Here is a 23,360-nt window from a genome sequence, read left to right as displayed (position 1 = left end):
CTGTCCTTGACTTCCTGGAGCCAGTTGTGTGTGCGTCTGAGGTTGAGCTTGGTCGCTCTGTCCGGTAAGAATCCAGATTGGTCCGCGTGTATGAGATCAGGGATCACCGACCTCAGGCGAGTAGCCAGAACCGTTGACAAAATCTTCACCTCCAAGTTAAAGAGGGAAATGGGGCGGTACGAGGCACACTCATCCTTGGGCTTGCCCTCTTTGTATATCGGGACTATTGTGGCCAATGTAAGATCCGGTGGGAGGCATCCTTCCTTATAGGAATCAGCGTATAAAGCTTTGAGGTGTCGCGTCAGCAGATCCGACGTGCTTTTAAAGAATTCAGCCGGGAATCCATTCGGCCCCAGTGTCTTCCCCGTTTTGAGTTTGTTTATGGCCTCCGAGATCTCATCTAGTGTGATTTCCGCCTCTAGCTCCGAGCTAGTTTCGGCCGCCAGTGTGGGCAGATCTACCTCTCCCATGTAGTGCAATGCCTCCGTGTCCGTCCCGAGGTCTCTTGCCTTATAGAAGCATTCGTAGTGGGATGCAAAGGCGTCGGCTATCTGTTCAGTGTTCACCAAGTCACCTTTTACCCGTCTAATCTGCTCTACCCACCTAGCTGCCCTTTCTTTCCTGCTTAACCATGCTAGGAGACTGCCCGATTTGTCACCCACATCGTACAACCGGTGGAGGGTCACCAATGCTTGTGTCCGTGCCTCATTTGAAACTATCTCCCTATACTCCCGCTGTTTGTCCAGCAATTGTCGCAGGACATTTTCCCCTTTGTAAGCCTGGTATTCCTCCTCCAAGTGCAGTATCGTAGTTTCTAATTCGGCCGTCTCTGCGTGTTGCTTCCTCCGCTCATCCCTCAGTCTACTCTTTACCCTGTCTCGCAAAACCGGTTTCATTGCCTCCCAAAAGGTCATCCCGGAGCTGACCGATCCTTCATTCTCTGCCACATACACTGTAATGTCGGCCCTAAGTCCTCTTATGATCTCCGGTTTCTGGAGGTCCCAAGCTGCCAGGCGCCACTCTGAGCCTCTCTTCCCCCTGTTCGCCCCAACCTTCGCATATAATGGCGAGTGATCCGAGATTCCTCTCGCTTTATAAGTCACCTCGTCGCCCACAGTGAGGTATTGCCTAGCTATAAATATGTAGTCCAGTCTTGAGAATACTCTATGTGCCCCAGAGTAGAAGGAGTATGCCTCTTGTGAGGGGTGTCGCCATCTCTAAATGTCTGTGAGACCCAGGGTAACCATGTGTTGCGCCAGCGCTGTTTGTGCCCCCCCCCTCCGGGTTGGCCCTGTGCGATCTAGCTCTTCAGACATCACGTCATTAAAGTCCCCTCCCACTATTTGTATTGTGTCTGCTGTCTCTAGGAGGATGGATGCGATAGCCTTAAGTGTGCGCGCCTGTAGTTTCGGTGGAGCATAGACCGACATCACCGTGTACGTTTGCCTCCTCCATATTCCCTGTACCCCTGCATACTTGCCCTGTGGGTCGCTCCATGTGCGTGTTACGTTGAACGGGAATGATTTGTTGATCAGCACCGCTACTCCCCTAGAACCCGCCGTGTACCCCGCGTGAGTCAGTACCGCGTATCTCCCTCTCGCTATAAATGTGCATTTTTCACCCCTCAGGTGTGTCTCTTGCAGGAGCACAAAGTCTGGAGCTACTCTCTTGATATATGCGTTCACCAGTCCCCTCTTTATTCTGGATCCCAGGCCATTGACATTCCATGTGAGGATTGAGACGCCCCTGTCTTCCTGTCGTGGGTCAGTTAGTGTACCTGCCATAGCTTGGAGTGACTTTCATGTTTCGTGGATGTCCGAGATGCGTGCCAGTAGTGGTGCTTCAGCTCATATGATTGTGGCTGTCCCCTCCCTTCCACCCCCCCCAACCCCAACTTGTTGAACTCATCCCTTCCCGTGACCCCCCCCTCCCCACCTTCCTCCCCATCCAGACTCAACCCCATGGAGGATCGAGCTTTCAGTAGGGGTCGGTCTGTCGCCCGCCCTCTCCCTCCCTCTATTCAGTTATGCCTCACAATTCCCGCCTCGGCAGGATGCAATGTAACAAATTACCCCGGGTTAAACACCCAGACGTAACTTTGAACAAGACCTGAATATCAAGTAAATCTGAAACTTGTCAACAGATACCCCAACAAAAGTAAGAATAAAAGAAAGAAAGGGGTGGTGTCAACTTGCGTGCCGCAGGTCTCCCCGGCCGACGTCTCCAGTATTCCACTTCAGCCGTATTCAAGAGTGTGAGTCCTGTGTAGATGTTTCCGCCCCGCTGATTTTGTCGGAGTTCTCCTGCTCCAAATTGCGAATCACAGTCATTAGGGGGTGAACAGAGTTCTGATGGGTGTCCAGCTCATCATCCTCCTCGGCGTCCGAGTCTCTGAGTTCTACATCCTCTTCGCCGTCCATTTCCGAGCAAGTCTGTTTTCGGGACCCACGAGGTCGTGGATCAGCTGTTCCGGAGGCGCCCGGGGACTCCGATCTCCCCCTCCTCCCCCCCGCAGATGTGTGTGTTCGGTACGGGGTGCCTGCGGCACGAAAGTATGTCCTTCTATATTTCTTTCTTTGCTGTTTAGGCAGGCCCCATTGTGACTTTCCTCTCACTGATTTTTCCAGTTCCTCGCGGCCTGCTGTCTCCCTACTATTTAAGATCGGTCTCTCCTCGAGCCACTGCCAAGCGTCCTCCGGGTGATTAAAGAAGATTGCTCTGTTTTGCCGGAAAGAGCAGCATGTAAGTAATGTTCAATGATCTGAGTTTAGCCTTTACTGAGTCAAATGAGCGTCTCTGCTTCTGCACCTCCTGGCTATAATCTGGGAAGATCATGATGTTGGTGTTTTCCAGCCTGATCTCTCCTAGTTTCCTCGCTTCCCTCAGGATCAAGTCTCTATCTGCAAAGTTGAGGAAATGTGCGATCACTGGCCTGGGTCTCGCCCCCTCCGGTGGTTTCGCCAGTAATGCTCTGTGTGGTCTTTCAATCACAAAGCACGGTGAGAATTGCGCTTCCGGGAAGGTTTCCTTGAGCCATGTGTGTAGGAACGCCGACATTTTGTTCTCCTCAATCCCTTCTCTAATTCCCACAAATCGTAAGTTATTGCGGCGCGCCCTGTTTTCGGCGTCATCCACCTTCCACAGCAGCTGCCTGTGTGATGCCTGGAGCTCTGCCATGTCTTTCTGGATCGTGGTGATTGAGTCCTCTGCTTCTCCGATGCGTGATTCCGTCTCCGTTACCCTGGCCGAGAGGTTTCGGAAATCCTGGCGCAGGAGGGTGACTTCAGATCCAACCTCCCCGATTTTGACTTCCAGTGCCGCCCTTGATTCTTGAATGTCTGTTCTTGACGCCTGAATCGCTGCAAGCAATGTCCCAGAGTCTACGGGTCCCTCAGAATGTGCGTCCGGGTTTCCCCTGGTCTGCCTTGGCGCCGCATAATTGTCCATCGGGCCCTGTTTCAGTGGTCTGGGTGGCGGATCTTTTTTCCCCTTGATCGCCGGAGTGTCTCAGTTTTACAGGGGTATGGCACTGTTTGACCTACTATGCCGGTGGTATTATGGCGGTAAGGACTATGGTCCCACCTGTACCCGTGCGGGGCCGGTGCTTTCTCCGTCGCCTCTTGCGGAGCAGTGCTGTCGCTATCAGGCAATGGTTACCATCTCCCCCGCGTGTCCTGGTTGGGGGTTTATCCGCTGGCGCCGCTCGGTCCGTTCGCCTCCGGACCCCTTGACCCACCGGTGTCGGTCGTGGAGCGATGCTGGCTTGTGCCGCCCTTCGGTGGTGGCTTTCGCCGCCTCCGTGATCCCCGTGGGTGTGGATCCCCGCCACCAATGTTCTGCTTAGGCCTCCGTCTCTTTGAGGATGAGTGGGGGGATGCTGTGATGCGACGTGTCGCAGTCCCGCAGTTATGTGGTCTCAGGGTACACCCCTTCCGTGCATCGGCTGGTGACCAGGGCCTCTAACCCGATCAATGGGTTAAGTCCGAGTTCCTTCGGGTGGGTCCGATCAATCCCCAATAGCTCGGGCACAGGTGATGGCCTGTGTGCTGTCTCCTCCTCAGTCGCCTCTAAGTTTCTGGGGATAGGGGGAGGCCCCTTCGCCACCCCGAGTACCCCTCCGGCAGGATTGTAGGTCTGTGCCGCTGGGTGCCACCTCCGTGTTCCGTCCTTCTCGGCCGCCGGGTCAGTCCGCCATATTAGGAAAGGGTGTGCGTGTGTTGGCGCACCCTAGTTGCTCTACGCGGGGCCGGAGCTCTTCTCGTTCATGGGTTATCCCCTCCTTGGTGGCCTCTATATCACTGGACGTGGTGGGCTAGGTGATCGCTTACCGTCTCCGCCGCCGGCCGCTCTGTGCCCCTCTGGTCCTGGCGTTGCTTCTACCAGGCCGTTCCAGACCTCCCCACCGTCTGCTCCTTGCGGCGCGAACGTGGCGCTGGTGAACGTCTCCCTGATCCGCCACCCCTCGCTTCTCCAATTGCTGCGTGTCCGTGGGGGGTCGGCAGCCTGTCGCCTTACTGTCCGGCACTTCAGGGGTCTCCCTCTTCCTCGCTGCCCCCCTCGGGTTGAAGCGGTTCTGGTTCTGTGTAGGCCCCCACACAGCTTGCGACTGCTACGGCGATGTGGGCGCCATTTTGGGGCAGGCAGCACCGGCCATCAGGGGGGACCCCTCACCTTCTCCCGGCGGCCTCGCTGCATGTCCCTCGAGCCGTATATGGGAGCCGTCCAGCTGGGCGCCACCTCCGTGGTCTGGCCGTCTCGGTCGCCTGATCAATCCGCCTTTTCAGGGAAAGGCTGCGGGTGTACCGGCTCACCGTGGAAGGTCCACTTAGTTCGGCGGATCTTCTCTGTGTCCTCGCTGTCCCGCTGGCGGCCGCCGCGGGGGAATCGCTCTCCGTTGTCCTGAGCCGCACTCCCCCTGAATGTCTTCTGCGTCTACCGTGGCTCCCTTCCTCACAGACTGTCCGCCATCTTGTGTTGGGATGTCTGGGAGGCGTCCAGGCTCCGGCACCCTGCACAGCCGGGGCTCACCGTGATCAAATATGGTCATGAATGAAAAGTCACCCGCTCTCCTTGCGCCGCCGGTCCGCGTCTCCACCGGCGCGGGGGCACAGGCTCCGCGGTGCACTCCTCTGCCACTCGGGCACGGCTCTCACTACTGGGCCGCCATGTTGCTTTGCTGGGTCGCCATCCAGCCGCCGGATAAAACTGCGATTTCTCTGCCCTGGCTCTACTCAAACCACCTGCCGTCTGGCACAAGTGCCTCCGGGCTGTCCGCCACACGTTTTTCGTTATTTTGGAGTTTAGTGGTAGGATTTTTTGTTGGATTTCGGTCTCGTCGGCCGGGAGCTCCCGGGCCACACGTCTAGCACGGCATGCTGCTTAGCCACGCCCCCATGACCATGTATTTTTAAGACAAAAAGGAATTAAAAAGTACACCACTGCTTTGCGTAGTACTTAGTCTAATGGTGCCGTGGAGAGGGGGAAAAGACTGTTGAAAGAGGATGCTGTCACTTGTGTCATTTATGTTGTAGCTTTCTTTGGGGAACAAAAGTTCTGCATTCTGGTTTCAGGCTTCGAACTACAGTTTGGCCATTGGACGATGGTGTCAGTATGCTGAAATACAAGCTGGGGAACTCTTGTTATTACAAATAAACTTTGAGTTATAATTTAATTTACAAGATTAGTGGCTTACCTTTATTTGTCGCATCGCCTAAGCTGCCGCGACACTCTCGCTCTATCTACCATCATGGAGTCCTTCCTGGGAGGAGTGTCAGATTTAGGGAGTTTGTCTTGTTCGCGCCTTCACCCTCTGAATGCACCAAAAAATCCCAGTCTCTCTTTGGAATATACAAAACAATTGAATCTTTGAAAACTATAGGTAATTCTTGTTTTTGTTTCAGTTAATTAAATAAATACTAGCTAGACACTGTGTAAGTTTGTAAAGCTAGCATACAATTGTATTTCATGTTATTTTGTAGGGAAGTGGGGAAACAAAATAGTATAGAAGATTCTTTAAGTCAAATGACTGACACAATTATATAAAGTCCCTCCTGGGGAAAGGGAGCTGAAATAGAAGTGTGTTAATTTCACTCAACTGGCCCAACTGTCAAAAACCAGTAAAAAACACTGGACACTGCAAGGGTAAAGATTCACAAACACGTTGAGGTTGTACTAACGAGTTTCTATGGAAGTTCATTTGAAATATGAATCTTCCATAACCAGAATGCCATACTAGACCTGCAAAATGACTGTTATACAATGCAAACTACCTTCTTGGTGTCGAGAACAACCGTTACAGAAAACAGTCAACATTTCATACTCCCTTCCAGTGGTGCTAGAACAATTTTCAGCCTGGAGGTGCTGCCATGAGTGTTACATCACTGAAATCATAGGAATACTGAAAATCCAAGGCTCACACAAAGAACAAGTGTCGAAAATCAGCCACATGCAGTCAGCGGAGAGTGGTAAGGGTGTTGTATGTAACTTGTGTTCTATGTAGTAGCACCCTGTCACAAATATTTTACTAAAACGTTGTGGTAGCTCACAGTTTTTTTTTTCAGACTGCACATTTTCCATTGAGATGATGACTAAATATGCACATGCAGTTTCCCTAATAAATCTGTATAACACAAACAATAATGTGTGGGAATTGTGTTTCAACAAATAGTTCTCATTTGCGCCTCACCAAATAAATTGTCTGGATTTGTTTTGATTCTATTAAAATCTTAGTTTCCATCACACTTCCTAATTAGAAAAAAAGTTCATTTGTGCTTTCCTAACTGTTCATTCATTTTGAAATGTTTGTGCTCTTCGCGTATAGATAGATATTTAAATTTTGCTTTGTTGGAAGAAAACAAATCCTACAGCCTTTCCTGGAGTAACAAGATTGTCACATTGTTCACTTTACAAAATCCTCACAGTTTGCAGTAAGAGATAGAAATGTAAACCCAAGTCTCCGTGCTAAAATAACATGCAGCAATTTGTCAGAATACTAAGGGCCAGATGTAGGTAGGCAAATACCGGTCGGTAACGGCCGAAATTCGGTAATTTCGGCTGTTACCGACCGGTATTTGGAAAATGAGATGTAGGTTGGCATTTTACTGATTCGGTAATTTACTGAATCGGTATTTTAAGGAATCAGTAAATTACCGATTCCTTAAAATACCGAATCGGTCAATTACCGATTTTGCTATGTAGGGAGCACTCAAATGAGTGCTTTTCCCCTCTTGGGATTCGTTATTTACCACCAACTACAAGTTGGTGGTAAATAATGAAAACCTTGGAAAAAGCATTTTTTTTGCTTTTCCAACAGTGCCATGTTGCAGACATACATGCCCTTAGGGCATGTATGTCTGCAACATGTGCACCCATACACAATTGAGGGGTGCAACAGGGTGACAAAGTGACTCCCTGCCACCCTTCAATGTTTCCCCCTTTTACCGAATCGGTAATTGGCATTCATTCCTGTGAGCCTCCAGGCCCATAAGAATGAATGGCAATTACCGAATCGGTAAATACCGTAAATACCGTTTCGGTAATTACCAAAACTTACCGATTCGGTAATTTTTTCGGTAAAATTACCTGCATCCTATTTGCCTGTTCTTAAATACCGAATCGGTTTGATTCGGTATTTAAGAATCGGTAATCTGGGATTACTTACATCGGGCCCTAAGTGACATTTGGCCTCTGTTTTAGAACACACAGGAAATGTGACAAGATAAAAAACAAAATAAAGTCATTTTAATGCTCATTTACTTTTGGGACTCAACCATGGATATTTTGGGGGTACAGCACCTCGTGACACCTGCTTCCGGCGCTTATGCTCTCTTTCAAACTTTGAGGAAAAAGACCAGTAAACAAAAGTAGTAACATACATGAAAGATAAGGGAAAGTGGGCAACCAAAATCCATTGATCAAAAAATCGAATTAAAGTTGGCTTATGCCATTGAAGTAGCTGGTGATCTATGTGGAAGTTTTGTGTGATGAAGGTCTATGTTTAGTTATAAAGAATCTTCTGCAGTGGTTTGGTTTTGGACTATGTAAGATGTTCATAGCATTTAAAGACGCTGCCCACAATTTTCATTCTCTTGTTCATTTTCAGGCATGTTGCAAGACGTTGAAGATGGCACTGCCCTGTACGTCATAACTGAAGGTAGCAAAACATTGTTAATGCAAGATGTAAGATAAGAAATGGTTTCCATTATTAACAATGTTTAATTGTTTTATTTTTTTTAATTATTACCAACATTACTTATTCATGGTATAGCACTTGCGAATGAAGAGTTATTTGCTGTTCGGTGGTTTGCATTCTGAGCAAAGACATTTGAACTTGGTTTGAACTCCTGTTCTAGTATGTCACCAAAGTACTTAATAAAATCAGTGTTCTATCAGTGCCAATACTTTTCGAAAGATAGGTCTTGATTTACCTGTAGAATATGATGAGGGCACATAAAAGTAGACCTAATTCAGCTCTTTCTGAGGACTGTGATTGGTTGTTCTTTGTTACTCCATTCCCAGAGACTCTTGGGACTGTTAGTTCTTCGTTTTTTTTTTTTTTTAAACCTTTATTTATCGTATGCATAGTACACAGCGTCTGCCTACAACCACTTCGGGCCGGCCGCTATGACAATCGACAACATTCCAGGCCACCTTAAGCTGCGGAAAAGCCAGAAATAAAAACGCTATGGTGTATTGGCATCAAACATCAGAAAAATAACGTAGGTTTAATTTTGTAATTTTGATGAAGTGTCATACATTCAGACCAGATAGCCGAAAGGGCGAGCCATACGACATGATATCCACTAGAGGAATGGCAATAGTCAGGATTCTGGCGTTCGATATTGTAAGCAGGAAACGCAATCGCGGAATTACATTTCGCACCAGTCAGTGCCCACCCAATCGATGTACCACCTCAGGATTTATATTCAAACTTGTCCACTATATAGCAGGATTTGAGAGGGTGCATTCTTATACCATCAATAGAAGTATCCAGTGTCATACAATAAAGCAAAGTCTTACAAGTTATGCAGCAGGATACTCGCCCTCAAAGAAGTATAATTGGGAAGTGAAAACAGGATATGTAAGCATTCAGTGGCTATGTACTAATATCGATGCCCTATCCATAGAATCAATAAACAGTGCGAAAAACATGAGCACAAAGTGCAAAATCCTTCCCAAAATGAACAATATCCGACCCCCCGTCTGATCTAAGATATATAAGAAATAAGAGAGAGATACAAGAGAAAGAAAAAGGCCATAGAAACAAGAAGAAACGAAAACCAAGCCCTATCCCCCAACCCCCCACCCTTCATACCAGCGGAAGGCTACGGCCTACCCCCCACCCCCCCATAGGCTTGCCTGTCGCCCCAACAAAAGAACCCCCGAATAAGGGAAAAGGAGGAAGGCCCTCGCGCCGGCCCCAATCCCACCCCCCCCCTTCCACCGCGTCCCAGAAAAATATGTAAGCCCACCAAGATGGGAAGCGGGCATCAATTTACGTCCATTTCAACCCCCCCAAGATCACAGTAGTGAGCCGAGCCCTGCAGCCCCACCGGGGCCATCTACATAGTACAATAATCAGTCAGCGCTCATCCTTGGCCAGTTCGAACAGATGTAAACAAACTCCCCGACCCGATAGTTCCGTAAGCAGATAAGCCTGTGAGAGCCACCCAGGCGCTCAGCAAAGGCAGCAATACAGTGCCGTCACCTCTACTCCAGGTTGCGCTTCCCATCCTCGAAAGTATACGGCGTTGTTATGTGATAAATGGCACATTATTCATGAGAATAGAAAAGTCAGCAGTTGCGCAAATCCGACCGATGAGTTCATTAGTCACATCATCCATCGCTGGGTGCCCCTGGGAGTCTCCGGTGTCTAAGGAGTGAGCATAGCTACGTGTCAGGTCTAGAATATCCGCATCTGCTCCTCCAGTTCTCATCTCAGGAGCAATGGCCGCCTATGAGTCGTGGATAGTCAGCCCTCGGTGGTTCAGGAAGGAGTGAAAATCGTGGATAGCCAGAAGGACATCTCTCAGTGTGAGCTCCATTTCTGCGCTGCCGGTAGAAGCCGAGCTCATTGTCCCTGGGGACCCCTTGGACGAGATAGAGCACATCATATCAGGTAGGCAGGATACTATTGTTTTGCAAGTAGCGTAGGGGTGTGTTACGGCGGAGCATACCAAAAGCTTTCAATCGTGCTTTAACACCCACCTCCTACGGGCCGTGTCCAGGAGAAGGAACACAACTCGACGCCTGTTACAGCTGATGAGCGATCCCTCCGAGGCCCAGGTCACCCCCGGACAGCCCACAAAGAAAGTCCGTCACGGGCGGAGGGTCTACCTTCGATCCCTGGGACAGCCAGTTCTTCGCTTTTAAAGTGAAAGTTAAAAGAAAGTGTGTTTTAAAAAAAGGCTGCTGTCAATAACGCGAAGAGAGTTAAAGCATAATCGAAATTTGCCTAACAATGTGACGGTAAGTTTCAATTCTATTAAGGACACGGAGGTAAGGATTATGCTTTTCTTTCTCCGCTTTAATCTAATATCAAAAAACACACTAGCCAGAAAAACAATAAAATGACATTTCCCTATAACATACAGAGAAAAACATCATTTGCTCCCACAAGAAAACCTGTAAAACTCAGTCCATGTACATCAAATCCCAAAAGTCCAAGGGATAGCCTGCATTGTAGTCCTTCCTCGCTGTCACTAACTCCTAGAAAGCTCCACCATCTTGTGAAGACCTCCTCTGTCTTCGCGCAAGCCACGCCTTCATTAATCCTGCTTGGCTCCATCATGTCCTGCAACATAACGACAGCCCGTGAGCGTATTGGAAAAACCCCCTCTCACAGAGTCAACACCACATCCGTTAAGAACATTAGAATGCAGGCACAAAGCATTTTCTCACAAAAGATAAAATAGTTTACTTACGTAAGTACGGGAGGGTTCACACCAAGCGTGCAACGGGAGGGATAATCCTCGCCTCCGTGTCCTTAATAGAATTGAAACTTAACCATCACAATGTTAGGCAAATTTCGATTCTATGTCAGGACCGGAGTCTCTGATTATGCTAGTTCAAAGCTTACTTACCACTAACTGAGCAACTTCAACCACCGGTTTGAAGTAAATCCTCTTAAAGGTGGAATCAGAAGACCAGCCTGCCGCCCGCATAAGGTCATCTAATCGAGCTCCTAAGGAAAAAGCCTTCGAGGCCATCGCACCTCTCGCAGAATGTGCGCCAAACTGTTTCGTATCAATACCTGCCTCCTGCATGACCCATCTCACCCTCCTAGCAATCGTGGGAGAAGAGACAGCATGGTGCGGTTTTCTCAAGGAGATAAGGAGTTGCCGTTCGCCCGGAGGGCGAAACTCAATTGTCATTTCCTCATAGGACTTCAGACAGTTTACCACACAGAGCTTGGGCACATCCGCGAAGGCCGGATAGGAAATCGTCCTGGAATCTGACTTGGTGCGACGACCAAGTGGGAATGTAACCCCTTCCGGGTAAAAAAACCTCGCTGTAATGTCCAGAGCCCGAACTTCAGAGACTCTACGACAGGACACCAAACACAAAAGCATAGCCAATTTTGCCGAAAGCTCCTTCAGAGTAAGATATTTGTTAGACTGCCAGGACAGAAAAAGATTGAGGACCAAGTTAACGTCCCAAAGAACTGAGTAACGCGGCTCGGGGGGTAACGATAAACGAATACCCCTCAGGAGTCTACAGACAAAGGGATGCTCCCCCGGGCAGTGAGCTGCCGAAATTGCCGATCGTATCGCGTTGATAGATCTGTAGGCCAGCCCGTCCGTAGCCAACTCGGCCAGGAAATTTAACAAGGGAACGACTCCTGCGACCATGGGATCCAAATCCCGTTGAACACACCAGCGCAACCACTTGAGCCATGCCGACATGTACCGTTTAGATGTGCTGTCCGCCAAGGCCTTTGCCAAGAGGCCCTGAGCCTGTCCCGAAAGGCCTGGGAGCGACCAGCATCTCCTGAAAGCCTCCATGCCATGAGGCGGAGTGATCCCTGCAGTATGAGGTGGTGACACTCCCCGTCCGGATTCAGAAGAAGATGAGGGAGCGGGGGGAGTAGGATTGGAAAATCCCAAGAAAGTTCCAAAAGAACTGGAAACCAGACTTGAGACCTCCAGTAAGGCGTCACCACCACCGTCTCCGCCCTCAATAGGCGGATCCGGGTCGCCGTGCGAACCACCATCGCAAACGGGGGAAACGCGTAACCCCTCTCCAGACTCCAGTCTTGGAGAAAAGCGCTTGTGGCCTCCGCCAGAGGATCCGGCCTCCAACTGAAGAAGCGCGGGAGCTGATGATCTAGGCGGGAGGCAAAGAGGTCCACCGAAAATGATCCCCAGAGACCGTTCAACCATTGGAAGACCCGGAGGTCCAACTTCCACAGGCTGGAATCTCTCAAATGTCTGGAATGCCAATCTGCCACTTGATTGGCTTGACCCGGTAGGTACTCCGCCGTCACCGAGAGCTGGTGCGCTAGGCAATACTCCCAGAACTCTTTCGCCAGATCTGCCAAGGCACTCTAACGAGGACCTCCCAAGCGGTTGACATACTGCACCGCTGACACATTGTCCATCTTTAGTAACACACACAAGGTCGCCTGATGCCTGGTCCAACAGCGGACGGCGAAAGAGCCCGCTAGGAGCTCCAAGCAATTGATGTGTAACTTTTGTTCCTCTACGGGGGGCGTGGCCACGGAGGCGACCAAGATGGCCGCCTTTGCTTGAAGCTCCGCTGTCCGGGCGGCCTACACACGACATCCTGAGGGCCTGAGGCGTCGTTGACACCGCTCCCCTCATCCATCCTGCAGCGGCGGCGATTTGCTGCCGATTGATTCCAGACTTGGACTCGGGGGTGCCCGGGAGGAGACGTTACGACGGAGGAGCGGGTCGCCACCCCACCGGCGGCCGCTCTCCCTGCGCCTGGATCGTGGGTAAGTCCTGTGCTGGGGCGCTGCGCCTATTGGCCGGGGCCCGCTTGGGTGCCGGGTGCCTGTGCTCGCCTTCCCCGGTTGTCTGCTTGGGGTCTGGCCCGTGCCGGCTCTGAGGTCCTGGGCCTCGCGCAGACTTGCGGCCTGGTGCGCGGGCCGGAGTAGCGGCTGCCCCGGACGGGGATCGGGGGGCGGGTCGGGCGCTGGCGCCTACAGTTGGGCTGCCGGGCTGAGGTGGGCGACCTCTGGTTCTGGGCTGCCACGAGACTGGGCGGCCCCGCCTCCCTCCTCCTGCGGTAGCCTCCGGTGCCCGACAGCAGCGCGGAGCGGTGAGGATCCTGAACTTTTGGCGGTTTCGCCATTTTATCTGGTGTTTCCACGGCAGTAATGGTAATCGCACTGATGACCAACTACTACTCGTCGACCTTGCCGACAACGCCACTACTGAAGAGCAGTGCCCGGCCACATGGCCGTTTGCTGTACTCTGCCTGACTGACCCCCTGTTGGTTGCCCGCCTAGATCGCTGCCAAAACCTGCCCTACACAGTCCTTCCTGCCCTGCCTGCACGACCTTTGTACCTCGGAGGCTCTCGCCGCCGTTAGTCTTGGCTACCGGCTGCCACATTGCCGTTCTCCTTTGAACCACTCCCCCACTTGGCTGACCCTCGGCGATCATGGGGAAAAGAGATCCTAACCAGCGTAAATTCAGTTTCGATAAAACCCCCCTGCTAAATAGTGATGCTGCCATGGGCGCCACTTCGGAAGCGGTGCCACCCACCCAATTGGACAACGCCACTACAATGGTCGCTACCATGATGTCCGAAATGAGGGCTGAGGTTTAAAGCGCTGGACAATAGATTTTGCACGCTGGAACAAAAGCTTGCGGACATGGGCTCCAAAGTACAGGTCCATGATCGCCGGTTAGACGTGGCTGAAGCCCGCATTTCAGATCTGGAAGACTCGGGCACTAAAACGCTGAAACGTCTTGAGAGAGTTGAGAAGATCTTGAAGGAGGTGGCTGTGAGAAGTTGGCCCGATATGCAACGTTCGCTATTCTAGCGACCGCTATGTATCGTTCCAACGACCCTTATGGTGTTTGGTTGTAAGTCAACCTATAGACCAGCTATCCTAGTAGCGTGGATACGAGCAGTCTAAGGCTAAAAGACTCGAGAGGGCGCGTTAAGCCAGCTGTTTACCACACATGTACCCCTTGAACACCCAGTGAAAGGACACCACACAAGTGTTATGAAAATAAACAATATATTTATTAAGAATCACAACAGCCCTGTACTCTTTATGAGGACAGGGTACTAAGCACAAACCAAATCTCTTTAGTAAATACTTCAAGTGCACAGTTTAAAACAAGTGTCCGGGGACACGAAAGGTTAAGGCAAGTTGGAAGCGAGGGACTCGGGACCCTAGAGTAAGGAGGCTATGCAGGCACTGAAATGCCGAGTTACCTAGCCACGAGGGCTGCGGCTGCAAGTCTTACAGGCGTCGGGGTCTTCGCTGACGAGCCAGGAGCCGGAAGAAAAGGAGTTGCTGGCCGGCGACCAGTGATGAATAGTTCGTAGAGATCCAAGCCTGGATCGGAGATTGATGAAACCTGAAAGCAGAGGGGACCAAGTTCGTACTACTAGCCAGTAGTCAGAGGGTACCAGGAAGGCACCAGTTGGCCGTCACCTCGACCAGGTGAGTGGGCGACGCTAGGCTCTGCAGTCTCACGGACCAGGAGGCGTTGTCGGCGACCACGGTGGAGGTGCGAGCTGTCCCACGACGGATGTCGCTGTCGGCGTCTTGAGTGGACCAGGAGGGTCCGGGGTGCTTCTCGAAAAGATGGAAGCAAGGGCCAGTCTGGAGCAATCAGACCGGCAGTGTTGATTTTCGGATGTCGTCACAGAAGGACACGAGCCAACGGCTAGTGACCAGACAACGTGCTGAGCAGCGAGCAGAAGGGCCCCACGCAGATCGTGGAGATGCTGGGAGACTGCACTTCGGTGCTGGAGCGGCTCAGGGTCGGGGCTTCTCGGACCCCAGAGCACTCACCAGAGAGTTACCTCGATGGTCGTGCTGGTTTTTAAGAGCGTGCAGGTTCTGATGATGGCCGGTCCCTCGAGGTCTCGTTGCACCCACAGATCACAGCTGAGCTGATGACGTGGGTAGAGGTCAGAGGTGCCAGGGAAGCCGGTTCTCGTCGAGCTGGGCCGTCGGATTCCTTGAGGAAGGACTTACAGCAAACCGCAGAGTTCTTAGATGGTGCCCGCTGATGCAGGGTGACTACTCCTTAGTCACAAGGGAGAAATCTTGAGAAGAGTCTTGAAGTCCTTTCGTAGAAAGTATTCTTGATTCAAAGATGATCTCATTTGGAAGGGTCCCCGCTCCGGCCTTTATTCTAAAGAAAGGGGTGGGTACATGACTAGGTCCTGCCCTAAGGGTGGGACCAGGAAGGGGGGTAGTTACGCCCCTCTCCCCTGCCGGACTTTCCCCAGGCCAGGGCTGTCGCCCCTGGAACTGGTTCTAACCGGCAGATGCGTAGTGAGCACCGGGGTGCCACTCCGCAGTCACCTTCTCGCAAAAGCCCTACCTACCCAGAATACACAAACCCTGTCTGGGACGGTGCGAACACCGCCCTCGACAGGAAACCCTTTGTCCAAGTGCTCCTCGCTGGAAGGACTCCCAGCAGCAGGAGGTCAGACTCGTGTCTGTGGTGGCAGCCTCCATTTTGTGGAGCTGAGGCTTTCGTTAACTTTAACCGGGGTTCACAGTTACGTACATGTCGTGTCCCTCTAGAAGGGCGGGATGCTAACCTCGTCGCCAGGGTTGGTGAGAGGGCAGCACCCTGATTCGTATGACACCTTACTCGACATGTCTTGATAACGCGGCACCGAAGTTACTGATGTGGTACGCGTTATCATGGAACAGCCATTGGGTCTTTTCTCCGCAAGCTGCAACCGGCTCGGCTCGGGCCAGAACACAGTTCACGCGAGCCCATGCACTCTGCCTTCAGGATTGTCAAGGCCTGCCATAGGAGTGACTGATAGGGACTCGGGTGTCCATTGGAGGGTTAGATATAGAGCTACTATATCTAAAGCAAAGGGTGATTACACGACTTCGCCCCAGCTGTCATGCAGCCAGTTGTGTCAAATTTAGGAGGCCAGCCAGGGGTGGCACAATACATGCTGCAGCCCCTGGTGGCCCTGGGTACACCTATGCCCTGAGTTACAGGGTCTGATAAGGTGGCCCAGTACCAATTGGTAAATGCACCTAGGGTACATCTCGTAATTTAGAAAGAGAACAGCCAGGCTGTGGGTCTGATTGGCAGGCCCACAGCCAGAGAAAGTCGTAAACCAGTGAAACAAAAGCAAAAAATCTGGGTGATCATAGGATTGCAGACCCTACTCTCCTACAGTGGCCATAACAAATGAGGACTTAGAAGCGCGCGGACGACGCAACAACATACGCATTTTGGGTGTTGCGGAATCGACCCAAACAGGCCGGATGGACGTATTTGTGGAAAAGCTTCTTATTGACTTGTTCAGAAGGGACCTGTTTACCCAAGGGTTTGTGGTAAAAAGAGCACACCGTTCATTAGGTCCGCGACCACAACCGGGCCTTCCACCACGCCCAATTATCGCTCGGATCATGAACGTAAGGGACCATGATGCAGCCCTGCGGGCCGCTCGCGAAGAAGGGCGAACTCCGATGGCAGGGCGACTCCCTATCATTCTACCCTGACTTTACTGCCATGGTTCAGGAGGCGAGAAGGAAATACACCGGGGTAAAGGCCACACTGCGTAATCTGGGCCTGAAATACGGCATGCTTTACCCCGCGCATCTGAGAGTGGAGGTGGCTGGCAGGGCCCGCATTTTTGACTTCCCATCAGAGGTGCAGGAGTTTTGTCGAACCTACAAGGCTAACAGTTCCCAGAACTCGACCGATTCCAGGGCTCCGTCGCCAGCGCAGGGAGACACTCAACAAAGCGTGGACCTGTTCACTGACGCTGGGCAGGGCTGACGTTTATTCTCCTGGTTTTCCTTTCACGCTAACATTGGGCCCAGTGCGTGTCGCTGGCTGTGATTCACTGGATTGTCTACTCCATAACAGTGTTTTTCTTGCCCGGATGTCGTGACGTTGCTGCCCCCCCTGGCGATAGCCGTGTTTACTGGGGGCTTTCCTGGTTCTTTTATCTTTTTGAGACCTGCTGAGGTTTCAACTGCATTTGTACTTTTACTGTTCATGATGCTATGTTTTTCCTCTTTATCGGGTGGGATGGTCCTCTCTGGGTTTTACGAGAGGCTGGGTGGAGGGTGGGAATGGGTTTTTGTTGAGTTTTGTTTTGATTATAGGTGTCCTAAAGTCTATGCAGTTACTGTTGCGATAATTACTGGCTCATGCTACATGTCATTCCACCCTACTTCGCTCCTATGGCCACGTTAGGACTGCACCTGGGCCCCTCGGAACTGTCGCTCATGACCTGGAATGTTAGGGGTCTAAACAATGACAGAAAATGCAAACAGGCGCTTAATTATATTGCTAGGCACAAAATCGATATTATCTTCCTGCAGGAAACCCACCTGAGCGCTGAATCTGCTACTAGAGTGGCCAGGAGTTGGGGCACACATCGATTCTTCGCCAACGACAGCAGATACTCCCGGGGGGTGGCGATCTGTGTCCACAAACGGCTCCCATTTCAACCGCATCACACCATCCTTGACAAGGATGGCAGATATGTAATAGTTGCAGGAACCCTGATGGGGCATGGGGTCACTCTCGTTGGGATTTATGGCCCAAACACTGACACCCCCGCTTTCTTCAATGACATACTGGTACACTTGTTACACTTGGATCCTGGCCTACTGCTGATGGGTGGGGATTTCAATCTTCTTCTCGACCCACAGAGGGACAGCACGGCAACTACCCCAGACGTACGACACCATTCGCGCCCAGTCCTTCGTGACATTTGTACACGCTTTTCCCTGGTGGACATTGAAACACTACTACACACTGCTACCCCCGCCTATTCCCACTACTCAGGATTTCACGACACCTGGACCAGGATCGATTACTGGCTGTTGTCCCCAGAGGTGGTTGGGTGGGTGACGGCCCTCACTACACTCCCACGCTGTCCGATCATTCCCCTATTGTGCTTCGGTTGGGGATCCCCCGGGAGGGGGGCTATGAGAGGAGATGGTGCTTCCCTGGGAAGGCTTTACAGGATCCGGTTTTCACGGAGGAGCTCCGGGAGGCCATAGTTGAGTACTTTGATTTAAACACAGGCTCGGTAGATACCCAGGCTGTTCTGTGGGAGGGATTTAAGGCAACCATCAGGGGAGTTTGCATTACTAAACACACTGGAATGCTTCGTGAAGTCAGGTCTGCCCTCTCACTCATAGAGCGCGATATAGCGGCCCTAGATTCGGCGCAACTGCTACACCACACTGAGGACAGGGAACGCAGGCGCTTACAATTAATGGTGGACTTTCGGGAAGAGGCTGAGCGGGAGCTCCGCTTCCTGTCCAGATCGTATACGGCCAGACAATATGGGGAAGGGGATAGACCTGGCAAACTTTTAGCACACCTACTTAGTCCCCCCCGTTCCTCCTCCTACATCACTGAGCTTAGGGGACTAACGGGGGACATGGTACACACCACACCTGAGATCTGTGCCGCATTCCTGTCCTACTACACCAACCTCTACACCTCCACCCTGACTGACGATACCGCTGAGAGAGGGGATTATCTGAATGAGATTGCCATGGTGTTTTTAGAGAGATGGATGGTTGATTTCCTGGCAGACCCCATTACAGCAGAGAGTGTTGAAGAAGCCATAGACTCTATGAAAAGCTCGTCGGCCCCAGGGCTGGATGGGTTTTCAGCTGACTTCTACAAGGCCAACAAAGACCTAGTTCCCCAATTGGTAGAAATGTATGCGGAGACACTCGAAACTTGTTGCCTACCCCCAACTCTGAGGGAGGCGGTCATTGTGTTGTTACCTAAGCCAGGCAAAGACGCTACACTCTGTGAATCCTACCGGCCCCTGTCCCTTTTGAATCTTGATTATAAAATCCTAGCGAAAGTCCTTGCCATGCGCCTCTCCCTCTTGATGGAAGCCATTATCTCACCTGCCCAGTCGGGATTTATCCCTCACCGCTCCACTTCCCTCAACCTCCGCACCCTGTTTTCTGTCCTACACCGGGTGGACCCCGACACGCCAGCTGCGGCGATATTGTTGGATGCTGAGAAGGCGTTTGACTCCTTAGAGTGGCCTTTTCTGATGTCTGTAATGCGCCGCATGGGCATCCCGGAATGCTTGGTCAACACCGTCGAATTGCTGTATACCCTACCGTCGCCCGCCTCCGCCTCAATGGTACCCTCACCGCCCAGTTCCGGCTGGCGCGCGGTACCAGGCAGGGCTGCCCACTGTCTCCCCTATTGTACATCCTAGCGATGGACCCACTGGTCTGTCACTTCCAGGAGAGGCACTTACATCGTGGCCTCCAATTCCGCACGGGTCCACTCCTGGTCTCACTATATGCGGACAACACTATCCTGTACGTCAGACACCCGCAAACCAACCTGGAGCCTTTACTCTAAGAAATCACCAGATTTGGCAAATACTCTGGCCTCCGTATTAACTGGCATAAATCGGTCATATTCCCGCTCACGCCCAGCACTGTCGAATGGTCCAGCTCTTTCCCCCTTACGTGGTGCTGCGACTCCGTGAAATACTTAGGTGTTCATATACATTTGGAGACAGACTCCATTCTTAGACTGAATTACGGCACTGCGCTGACGGCCCTGGAGGGGCAGATTAAACGATGGAACAGGCTCCCACTGTCCATGGCGGGTCGTGTCGCTATCATCAAAATGATTGTCTTGCCTAGGTTTCTGTACCTGTTCAACAATATACGCATACCCCTCACTAAGATTTTCTTCACGCAGCTTCGCTCCTTGCTCCTGACGCTGGTGTGGGGCAACAAACAGTAGATATTAGGGGACCACTGGGTGTAGGAGAGTAGGGTCTGCAATCCTATGGTCACCCCCGATTTTTGCTTTTTGCTTCACTAGATTACGACTTTCCCTGGCTGTGGGCCTGCTAATCAGACCCACAGCCTAGCTGTTCTCTCTCTAAATTGACAACCATGTACCTTAGGTGCATTTACCAATTGGTACTTGGCCACCTTATCAGTCCTTGTACAGTGTACTAAAGGTACCCAGGGCATAGGTGTACCCAGGGCCTACCAGGGGCTGAAGCATGTATTATGCCACCCCTGGCTGGCCATCTAAACAGACACAACTGGCTGCACGACAGCTAAGGCAAGGTGGTGTAATCACCCTTTGCTTTAGATATAGTTCCCTATATCTAAACCTAAAATGGACACATATATTCCTATCAGTCACTCCTATGGAAGGCCTTATCAATCCTGAAGGCAGAGTGCTTGGAATTATGTGAGATGGTGCTCTGGCATGAGCTGAGCCCATTTGCAGCTTGCGGAACCAAGTCCTAATAGCTGTTCAATGATAACGTTATACCATATACTCTTAAGTGCATTATAATCCTCGCGGTTAAATGCTAACTTTGGTATAGCATTATCAAAACATGTCGAGTAAGGTGTCATACGAATTGGAATACTACCCCCTCGCCAATTCTGGCGACGGGGGTAGCATTCCACCCTTCTAGAGGGACACGACATGTATGTAACTGTGAACCCCGGTTAAAGTTAACTCGAGCCTCAGCATCACAAAATGGATGCTGCCACCACAGACACAAGTCTGACCTCCTGCTGCTGGGAGTCCTTCCAGCGAGGGAGGCTTGGACAAAGGGTTTCCTGCCTTGGGAGGTGCTAGCACCACCCCAGACAGGATTTTGTGTATTAGGTAGGACAGGGCTGAAAGGAATGAGACATGCCTGGGGCACACAAGGTGTCCCTGTGCATACTCCGGTCTAAACCAGTTCCTGGGGCACTCCAGCACCAGAGCTGTCGCAAGACCGGACAAAGGAAAGGGGGTGTAACCACCCCCTTCCTGGTCCCACCCAGAGGAGGGAGCTAGTCGTAGTGCAGCCCCCCTTTAGCCAGATAAAGGTAGGAGCTGGTCCCATTCCAAATTAGATTATCCTGATCAACTCTACAAGAAGAAACTCTGGACTTCGACGTTCTGCTCCACAGAAGACTGAAGAAAATCTCCCTTGTGGGCAAGGAGTGTCCACCCTGCACAAGCAGGCACCATCAGCGTACAGCGGCTTCCCTTTGTCGTCTTCCTGCAAGGATCCAGACTTCAGAGCCCGACGAGACCCGGACTCCCAGACCTCTCCGACCTCTACCCACATCTGCAGCACAGATCCGTGGGTGCGACGAGACACGTGGGACCGGCCATCTTGAAAGAAGCAGCACTTCGCTCCAGAACGACTTCAGAGGCATCCTCGTCCGAGTGCTTTGGGGACTGAGAAGCCCCGACCCCAAGCAGCTCCTGCACCGAAGACCAGCCCTCCAGTTTCCACGAGATCTGCGTGGGGCCCTTTTGCCTGTTTGCTGCTCGACGCGTTGTCTGGTCACTTGCCGGCTGGCTAGTGACCTCCTAGACGACAAACTCTGACACCTTCACTGCTGGTCAGGTTGCTCCAGACTGGCCCTTGCTCCCTTCCAAAAGAGGAGCACCCCGGACCCTCCTGGTCCACTCCAGACGCCGTTTCCACTCACCGCGTGGGTTGCCTTTGCCAAGGCCTGTTGAACCCGAATCCGGAGACGACACCGCCGACAGCGAGAGCCTGCGTGGGACAGCTTGTGCCTCCATCCTGGTCGTCGAAGACACCACCTGGTCCACGTGGCTGCAGAGACAAGCGTCCACCTTCCCCTGATCGCGACAACATCTGGTTCCACTCCTGGTTCCACTCCAGTCACTGGCTAGTGACTTTGAACATTGTCCCCTCTGCTTTCAGGTTCTTCTCTTCACTGATCCACCCTTGGATCACACCGGACATCTTCCTCCTGACCGCCTGCAGCATCTTTTCCTCCAGGCTCCATAGACTTCAACGCCGGAACCCGACACGACTTGGCACCTATGCACCCGCAGCCTGTGGGTGAGGTAACACGAGCATTTCGGTGCTCAAGGGTAGCTTGACTCTCCTAGTGTCCAGTTCCACAGTCGTTTTGGTCCTATCTAGTCAGGGACGTCCGTACTCACCTTTTTCTTAAACGGTACTGTCCATAGACGTTTGTACGCATCTCGCATGTGAGTTCACACTCTGCACACGCGCTCCGTGGGCCTCCTTTTACCTACTCAAGTTAGTATAGCGTGGTCCCAGCGATCCTACAGCCTCTGGACAGCTCCAGTCCTTTGATTGACTTTCACATTCCACTTACTTAGTATATGGTTTGTCGTGCCCCTCGGGCACCATTGTAAATCGTGCAACTTAAACGTATTTTTCCTAAGAGTTTGTCATGTGCTTAGCCCTCCGACCTCATAAAGAGTTCAGAGGTGTATGTTAGTTAATAAATACTTGTTTATTTTCATAACAACCTGTGTGGTGTCCTTTCACTTGGTATTCAAGGGGTTATATGTGGTAAAACAGCTGGCTTAACATGCCAATAGAGTTTAGCCTAAGACTGCTTTGTCCATGCTACCACTAGGATAGCTGGTCTATAAGGTTGACTTACAACCAATCACCATAAGGGTTGTTTGGACTGATACAAGGTGATCACTAGAACTAGTGAGCATCATATATCAGGCCAACTTCTCACACTGGGGATATCGGTTAGTCTTCACTGTGGACAGCCCACAGATGGACATCGTTCCCCTGGCTCCCGTATTGCAGATTGATGCACCGTGAGGCCACCTCGCCCATAGTGAAGACTAACCGGTATCCCAAGTGGTCCCCTAATATCTACTGTGATGTGCGGACCCTATCATTATACAACAAAAGAAGTCTTCACAGGCGGGCGCCAACCACTCGACCACCCTCACCTCTAAGGGTCCCTGAATCGCCGATCAGGGCGGTTGTTAAATTGTTATAATTAATCTGGCAGGCAAATGCTGTTAATATGCCAGTCCTGATGATGGTCCCATATAATTGAGCATAAGGGATCGAAACGTCGACTATGTACAGTGCTTTCACGACTTAACTATTATGTTGAATCTTGTTATGTCTGGCACTTATTTGGCATAACTTTAATTTGACACTGATTGAAAAGTTGCCAATATATGCCTTTTTTTTGCCTGTAAAACTCTTCTTAATTGTTGTTTTTTTTCCCCCCAATACGGTACAGGATTGTGACTTATTACCACTTATTTATTTTATTTACACTGTTGAAAATAAATATCCAGTCTGGCTGGGCAGTGATTGAATATAGTCTCTTATTATGGCCTATATTTTATTGTCTTGTTTGATTCTGGAAAGCTAAGGACCTTT

The 23,360-nt window shown here is 51.2% G+C and overlaps 1 protein-coding gene across 1 annotated transcript in view; it reads left to right on the top strand.

Annotated features, from left to right (window-relative positions):
• Positions 1-23,360, top strand: part of MEI1 (meiotic double-stranded break formation protein 1) — a 3,731,473-nt gene that overhangs the window by 129,985 nt on the left and 3,578,128 nt on the right. The window contains exon 3 of the mRNA XM_086963480.1: positions 8,102-8,152. Coding sequence (XP_086819606.1) covers positions 8,102-8,152 — 51 coding nt within the window. The remainder of the gene's footprint in view (positions 1-8,101; positions 8,153-23,360) is intronic.

This window comes from Lissotriton vulgaris, chromosome 1_1 (genome assembly GCF_964263255.1).
Source record: "Lissotriton vulgaris chromosome 1_1, aLisVul1.2, whole genome shotgun sequence".
In the NCBI taxonomy this organism is placed as follows: domain Eukaryota; kingdom Metazoa; phylum Chordata; class Amphibia; order Caudata; family Salamandridae; genus Lissotriton; species Lissotriton vulgaris.
The sequence above is the reverse complement of the archived record's forward strand: the minus strand, read 5'-3'. Positions and strand labels throughout refer to the sequence as shown.